Source organism: Zea mays, chromosome 4 (assembly GCF_902167145.1).
Source record: "Zea mays cultivar B73 chromosome 4, Zm-B73-REFERENCE-NAM-5.0, whole genome shotgun sequence".
Lineage (NCBI taxonomy): Eukaryota > Viridiplantae > Streptophyta > Magnoliopsida > Poales > Poaceae > Zea > Zea mays.
The window spans coordinates 245,045,394-245,053,478 of record NC_050099.1 but is presented as its reverse complement, the minus strand read 5'-3'; the positions used below and the strand labels follow the sequence as shown (position 1 = coordinate 245,053,478).

Genomic DNA, 8,085 nt, shown 5'->3' with positions numbered 1-8,085 from the left:
ATTTTCCGCCGTCTGATGACGACGGAGGAGCCCAGCTAGCTCCCGAAAGTCAAGTCAGACCGGTTTCCACGAGCTTAATTACGCATTAAACAACACGGCTAATCACCTATCTAGCACATGCATGCTGGTCTATTCCGTCAGCACTCCTGCGCGAGCCCATCCATTTCATTCAGGGTGAATAAACAAAGGTCAAAAAGGCAGGATCACGGAGGATCCGTGGGACGGGACGACGCAGCCTCCACCTCCACCTCCACTGCCTTCCTCGCCTTTCCGTCGTACGTCCAACAAGCAGGCAAGCGCAGCACGTTTTGGTTCCACGGCACTGGTCGTGGATGGTCGTCGTCGTCGTCTCGCCGAGGAAGAGGGCGGCCTGCGGTGGAGCAGCGAGCAGCCTGCCCAGCCCAGCAGCCCAGCAGAAAGGGAAGGAACCGAAGTCAAACCACGCCGTGTACAAGTACGTAGCAGCAGCGGAAGGAAGCAGAGAGCTCTTGTTGTGCCACTTCTTCGCTAAATTTTTTTTTCATAGCGTTGTTTAATTCTAAAACTGTCATATTATATAATTAAACAAAATTTAAATGGAAAGGTTCTTAGGCTGCGCGCAGCCATGCACGAAGAAGGGCACGCTAAAGTTTTAGCGCAAGGCAATACGCTGCAGCGGGAACTGAAAACGGCACTGGAAACTGCATGGACCGCGGCGGTACGCCACTCCTAGCGCTCGTACGGTGCTGCTCTATCCACTGTGCACGAGGACGGCAGCCGATGCCGCGCCTGCCTGGTTGGACCACGTGGAGGATGTGTAGTGTGTTCCCAGGGATAGGGTTAGATATAGAGTAAATATGAGTGCGGAGAATTGTGGTATAGAGTAAAGAATCTCGCTGATTAGGATAGAATATTCTTTTTAGAGTAAAAATTTAGGGTTGTATGAGTGTGGATAGCCTTAGGCATTTAACTCTACGGTTTTCCTTGTGTAGTTATATTATCTGAAGATGTTTATATGACAACTTATTTAATAAGTAAAAAATCGTAGTAGATGGTGGTGGACTGGTGGTGCTAAAGCGCGGACTGGACTACTCGAGAGAGAGAGAGAGAGAAGCGACAAGGACCAGCACCACTCGTCGGGTTAAAACTTAAAACCCCGAGGAGTCTAGTCTCTCGAGGGCATACGAGGCGAGCAGGAGCCGGCAGCACGAGGAAGACAGAAGAAGCAAAGCGAAGCAAGGCGACCTCCTCCTCCCCTGCTGCACAGAGTGGGCCGGGGCCACGGTTGCAGGAAGCAGTGTCCGTCAGTAGCAGCGGCGGAGGTGCTCCGCGGTCCTGGTTCAGTAGTTCTCCCCCTCCGGCCGTGGCAGCGGTCGGATCTGCGTCGCGGCGGCGGAAAGCACCCCCTCCCCGCCTGGAGCCCGGAGCCGCCGTCCTTCTGAAGCTCGGCGGCGTCGAGATCTGAGTTCGGTCGCGCGGAGAGGAGGTTTCGCTGTGCCGGCGTGCTTCTCCCGGAGCCGCGCGCGGAGGCGGCGCCTTTGCTGCGCATTGCCGTTCCGTCCGTCCCGTCCCGTCAAGCTCTAAGGCTTCCGAAGAATTGAAACCGGGGTTCTTGGGCTTTGCGCCTCGCGCCTCGCGCCGTGATGTAAACTTGATCCCTCGGATCGAAAAGGCCGTCCCTTTGCGCCGGCCGGCCGGCCGGAGGTTTGGCGCTGTTCGGCGGAGGAGCAAGTGGCGGTGCTCAATCCGGACCACGCCGCGCACGTGCTTGGAAAAGGAGCGTGGTTTGGTGTACAAGGAAGGGCAGCAAGGGCCCTTGCCTCCCCCCTTCCCTCTCCTCTCCATTCCGGTGCGCGCCTGGAACGCGTCTTGTGGGTCGGCCGGCGAGCGGAGCGGCGGGAGGAGAATGAAGCTCTCGCCGTCGGCCAGCGGTGGCCTCCAGGACCAGCCGGCGTCGCCGGAAGGTACTGCCATCGCTTGTTGGCATTCATTTCGTGGTTTGTACCGAATTTTGTGCTCTGCGCAGACTGCTTAGTTAGTTCACTAGTACTGTCCTTTTCGTGAGGTGGTAAACCTGCAGGATAACTGGATAAGTTGTTGGTTTGCTTCTGTCTCTTGCTTTAAATTCCTCAGTCATTATGTGATCCAATGTGGTGGACTCTGAGCTCACTCTTCTCTTTGGTGATTTATTAAGCTATTGATTGACACGTTTCGCAATTGGTCTTTATTCTTCTTCAGCCCTCTGTTTAACTCAGTGTAAGCAAATTAGTAATGGAATATGCGATTCTTGATGCGGACTTCGTTCAGAAAATTTCTTTTTTCTAGAAACGTGTGTTTTGTTAACAAGTATATCCATTTTATACTTAAAAAAACCTTGCCATTCTGCTCATAATAATACCTTCTTAGAACCATTTCATAAACTAGGATTTGTTTGTAAGATGCTTCCTCGATCTGCAATTATTACTTAACTTATGAGATTATTTGTAAACTTCATTCAGTCATGCCTTCTGCTCAAATGTTTTTTTTTCCAGAAGCTGAAGAGCACAAGTGCCTGAATTCTGAGTTGTGGCATGCATGTGCTGGCCCTCTAGTTTCATTGCCTTCGGTCGGTAGTCGAGTGGTGTATTTTCCTCAAGGCCACGGTGAGCAGGTTACTCTTCTTCCTTGGACTTCAGATTGCCACGAAATTAGACATAAATATTGCAGACTTTATCTGGGTGTTAATACTGTCAACAACGTGAGTCTTGTGTGGTCCTGAATTCCATATCTTACGGATTCATTGTCAGATCTTAAATGGTTCCGCCAGGATTAAAGCTCCTTCTGTTTTCTTTTTAAAAAATCACTGAACATAAATATCTACCACAGGTAGCAGCATCAACAAATAAGGAAATGGAGGCTCAGATCCCCAACTATCCTAGTCTACCTCCGCAGCTTATATGCCAACTGCATAATGTGACTATGCATGTAAGTTGGAGTTGCATAGCACATCTGTGCCAAAATAAGCAGTTATTATGTGTACCTTTGTGTTTGATCAGCTCTGCTGCATTTCGTCTTTAGGCTGATGCTGAGACAGATGAGGTGTATGCACAGATGACACTCCAGCCACTCAGTCCAGTAATGATCTTTCTCATCTTTTCCCATCCATTTCTATATTTCTGTTTTATTTAATCTAAGAAACTTTTTTTTGTTCACTTTGCAGCAAGAGCTCAAGGACCCATTTTTGCCTGCTGAGTTAGGCACTGCCAGCAACCAGCCAACAAATTATTTTTGTAAAACACTAACTGCAAGTGATACGAGTACACATGGTGGGTTCTCTGTTCCACGCCGAGCAGCTGAGAAGGTGTTTCCTCCACTGGTATGTGTTTCTTGCATAGTTGTTTGGGTCTCTTTTTCAGATCAAATAGACCAAACCATTAGGTGTTCTAAATGCTCCTTTGTTAATTCTGTAGGATTTCAATCAGCAACCTCCCGCACAGGAGTTGATTGCAAAAGATCTTCATGGCAACGACTGGAAATTTCGCCATATTTTTCGAGGTAGGTATTTCTGGTTACTTTTGTTGGTTCATGATGTTGTGATTTTTTGCATAGTTGCATACAGCGCTGTATCATACAACTCTTGAAATAGTCTCACCTGTTTCAATGCCATTCTACATTCAAGTGTCAGAGTAACTTAGAATAATATTATTGGTGTAGGTCAGCCAAAGCGGCATCTTCTGACAACAGGTTGGAGTGTCTTTGTTAGTGCAAAGAGACTGGTTGCTGGCGACTCTGTCCTTTTTATCTGGTATGACATTTTCAGCTTTTCAAAAAAAAGAAAAGAAAAGGCACACACTCATTTTTTCGCTTCCTTAAGCCTAGTATCCTACAGAGAGTTTTCCTGCTGATTGTATTGATGTATTCATGTATGTATTTGGCTGCCCAGGAATGACAACAACCAGCTGCTTCTGGGAATTCGCCGGGCAAACAGACCACAAACCGTCATGCCATCATCAGTACTTTCTAGTGATAGCATGCATATTGGCCTGCTCGCTGCTGCAGCTCATGCTGCATCAACAAATAGCCGGTTTACTATCTTCTATAATCCAAGGTAAGGGCAGTTTCCCACATATATCTGGTTATTTATCGCTCCAGTAATAAACTATTTCCCATGCATTATGCAGAGCAAGCCCTTGTGAATTTGTCATACCCATGGCTAAGTATGTGAAAGCTGTGTACCATACCCGTATATCTGTGGGCATGCGTTTCCGGATGCTTTTTGAGACGGAGGAATCTAGTGTAAGGCGGTATGTCAAACCTATGTTTATTTCAACATTATTTGTTACCTGGGCATTGTATTGGTTTATCCTCTTTTCTTACTTCACTTGCCTCTAGCATAGTGATTGGATGTGTTCAATGTTAGATACTGCTGGTGCACTGTCTATATATGTCCATCAAGTTTCAATCTAAATTGCTTAAGTGCCCTTGCAGTTATATGGGGACAATTACAGGAATAAGTGATCTTGATCCTGTTCGCTGGCCAAACTCGCACTGGCGCTCAGTAAAGGTAGGTCTCGAAACAAACACAGCTTTGTTTTTCTTAATGCCATTCTACATGCCTTCACACTTCTTTAACTGCGTCATGAGTGAATTCCGAGTTAGATGATGGTCTCTACTTTCATACATATAGTAGTAAGCATGCAACCAATTTTCGCCTGAATCATGCAGGTTGGATGGGACGAGTCAACTGCTGGAGAGAAGCAGCCAAGGGTATCTCTTTGGGAGATTGAACCGTTGACAACTTTTCCAATGTATCCATCTCCTTTTGCTCTTGGATTAAAGCGCCCATGGCCTGCAGGCCTGCCTTCTTTATACGGTACAAGTGACAGTTACACACTTAGCAACTCTTCCAGTATACAGCATTGAACAATGGATTATATTGATACTGCTTATGTGCTAATGTCACTAGTCTTGTTTCTGATTGTTTTGGTAGGTGGAAGGGGTGATGGCTTGACCTCTTCTCTTATGTGGCTTCGAGACAGGGCAAACCCGGGTTTCCAGTCACTGAATTTCAGCGGGCTTGGTATGAGTCCCTGGATGCAGCCTAGGCTGGATAATTCCTTACTTGGTCTCCAATCTGACATGTACCAGACCATAGCAGCAGCAGCAGCATTACAAAGCACTACGAAGCAAGTTCCACCTTCAGCAATGCAGTTCCAACAGCCTCAGAACATTGCTGATAGATCTGCTCTTCTATCAAGTCAGATTCTGCAGCAAGTACAACCTCGGTTTCAGCAAATTTACCCTCAAAATCTCAACGAAAACAAAATTCAAGGTCATACACAACCTGAGTACCTCCAAGTCCAACAGCAGCTTCAACGCTGCCAATCATTTAATGAGCAGAAGCCTCCGATGCATCCACAGCAACAACAGCAGGAACCACAGCAGCAGCAATGCGTCCAAACACCACAGGATCAACAAATGCAAGAACAGAAGCATCTGCACAACTTCCACTCCTTGCCAGATGCATTATCGGCCTTTTCTCAGCTTTCCCCAGCCACTCACTCCCCACCTTCCGCATTGCAGACAGTTCCAGCATTCTCGCATCAACAAAACTTCCCAGATACAAACATTAGCTCTCTCTCACCATCTACTGGCCCTTCAATGCATGGCATGTTGGGGAGATTACCTTCCGAAGCAGCTTCGAGCCTCCCATGTGTGGCAATGAACGCCCCTGTATCGGTATCTGACCCATGGTCATCCAAGAGAGTTGCAGTGGAGTCTGTTAACCCTTGTCGACCTCATGTTTCACCACATATAGAACATTTGGATATGGCGACGTGTAACATGCCGCAGAGCTCTGCACTAGCACCATTACCTGGACGGGAATGCCTAGTGGATGAAGATGGGTGCTCTGATCCTCAAAATCACCTCTTGTTTGGTGTTCACATAGACTCGCATTCACTTCTGATGCAAGGGGGCATTCCAGCCCTTCAGAATGATAACAGTTCAGGCACTATTCCATACTCAACCTCCAATTTCCTGAGCCCTTCTGAGAACGATTTCCCCTTGAATCAACCGCTACGCAGCGCGGGCTGCTTAGATGAGTCGGATTATCTTCCATGTGCAGAGAATGCCGAACAGGCAAATCAACAGTTTGCAACCTTTGTGAAGGTTAGTGATGTGTCTACCTCGTGGACCATTTGCTCGACAAAAAGTTGTTCCATTTTGAATTCTTTCCCATGAAGCAACTTTGCTGACAGTGCCGCTTATAGGTTTACAAATCCGGGACCGTCGGAAGGTTGCTCGACATCACTAGATTCAGCAGCTACGACGAGCTCCGTAGCGAGGTGGGGCGTCTGTTTGGCCTCGAGGGCCAGCTGGAAGACCCTCTGAGATCAGGCTGGCAGCTTGTATTTGTTGACAGGGAGGACGATGTCCTTCTGGTTGGCGATGACCCATGGCAGTAAGTTCCACCAACAAGCCTAACAAGTTCCTCACCGCCTTCTGATTTCGCTGTCCGTCTCCTGTTTCTCATACGTTTGTTGGGCTCGGTGACGTGCAGGGAATTCGTGAACAGTGTGTCCTGTATAAAGATACTTTCACCGGAGGAGGTCCAGCGGATGGGAAAGCCGGGCATCCAGCTCCTGAGCTCGGCTCCTTCAAGAAGGCTGGGCAATGGCTGCGACAGCTACGCGAGCATGCAGGAGCCGAGAGGCCTGGACGCTGGGATGGCGCCGGTGGGTTCGGTCGAGTTCTGAAGACGGCGGAGGGAAGCCCACCATGGCCCTCGGGTCGAGGATTACTCTCCCTCCTGTATGTTTCTGCAGCACTTGCTAGCTCTGCGACTTGGAACAAAGCACGTAGATCAAATGGAGCTCTGTGCTGCTCCCCGTCTGATGATGTCTTATGGTATAGACTCGTAGCAGTAACTACTACATGTTGTATACATGCCGGCACTTCAGTTCTTATCGAGTAGCAATACCGCTAGTTTAGTCCATCCAATCAACTACGTTCTTGTTCCTATGATCCTGTTGTTGCGATGCAGTAAAACCTTTTTTTTGTCATAATAACCTGTATATTGAAACTGTTCTTGGCTCCCACGGTATACGGCTGACGACGAGTGACGAGGGAAACTGGAATTTGGGGGCATTTCACAGAATTGAAACTACTGATAATTCCAACTTACCGATGCAATTCCAATTCCAACTTGGTCAGACCAACATTGCCGTTGCTGTCAATGTCACGATAATTGCTAAAGCTACCTTCAGTAAAAGCAAAAGGCAGTTTGTTATGATCCTGGAAAAGTTGAGAGATAGATATATAGATATGATCTCTGAGGGAATTCATTCAGGTGCACCTTTATGCTTGCATAATTTGGCACTACTTGGTGCAGACAACGACGCCATGGACCGGTCCTCTTCCTCTCATAGTCTCATGTGCTCCCTGGGTCCCTATCTGACTGAAACCCCTGAGTGCGGCCCTCCCCTGGCGAAGAAGAAAAGGATGGCCTCCCGTTCCCTGAGGTCAGTGGTGCATCGGTGAGCTGAATGCGACGCCGCTCTCGCCATCACAGTTCACGGATCCACTATCCCTGCTCCGATCCACCTCACCTGGGGCCGCCGCCGCCGCGCCGGGCCTTCTGGGATCGACCGGTTTGGTGGCTGCCTGCTCCGCCTCCGCGCGGTGGATCGTGACAAGATTCTGAGTGGGAGCACGTGGAGTGCGATGGCAATGGCGGCGTGACACGCGGGCGAGCACAGCTCGCCCGTTCTTGTCGACGCTCTGCGACTCTGGGCAGGGCGTCCGTAGGAGCGAACCCCGGTAGCTTCTCTGGTGATCTCTCCATCGCTTTCATCATATCTTCGGCTGGGCCCCCGGGTTTGGATCCCGGACGGGTATTGCCATCCCCGCCAATCTTGGCCGGCTTTTCGCGGTGGGGAAGGTAGAAATCTCTGTTGCCTCCCAAAAATCTGTGCCCTTTTTGGATGTCTATCGACAACAGTAACACGAGCAGAGACCGTCAGCTCACACATATCTATCGACGACAGCTCGAGATGCACGAGGCTTTGACTTGTTGCAGCCTTGCAGGTACATCAGGTAAAGTACCAGCCGTATCTGGAAAATTGT

The 8,085-nt window shown here is 48.8% G+C and overlaps 1 protein-coding gene across 3 annotated transcripts; it reads left to right on the top strand.

Annotated features, from left to right (window-relative positions):
* The first annotated feature begins 1,062 nt into the window (after positions 1 to 1,062).
* Positions 1,063 to 7,056, top strand: LOC103654892 (uncharacterized). 3 transcript variants are annotated; one of them, XM_008681709.3, is made up of 14 exons: positions 1,063 to 1,943; positions 2,511 to 2,621; positions 2,845 to 2,943; positions 3,037 to 3,093; positions 3,179 to 3,334; positions 3,429 to 3,513; positions 3,673 to 3,763; positions 3,902 to 4,066; positions 4,140 to 4,262; positions 4,447 to 4,522; positions 4,684 to 4,831; positions 4,949 to 6,129; positions 6,231 to 6,421; positions 6,521 to 7,056. In XM_008681709.3, exons 3-14 carry the CDS (start codon positions 2,869 to 2,871, stop codon positions 6,714 to 6,716), a joined length of 2,544 nt encoding a protein of 847 aa, XP_008679931.1. In that variant the 5' UTR covers positions 1,063 to 1,943; positions 2,511 to 2,621; positions 2,845 to 2,868; the 3' UTR covers positions 6,717 to 7,056. The 3 variants fall into 3 exon arrangements, with proteins under 3 accessions (XP_008679931.1, XP_008679929.1, NP_001333732.1); XM_008681707.4 differs by having other exon boundaries at positions 1,155 to 1,943; positions 2,514 to 2,629; NM_001346803.1 differs by having other exon boundaries at positions 1,164 to 1,943; positions 2,511 to 2,629; positions 6,521 to 7,010.
* The last annotated feature ends 1,029 nt before the right edge of the window (positions 7,057 to 8,085 follow it).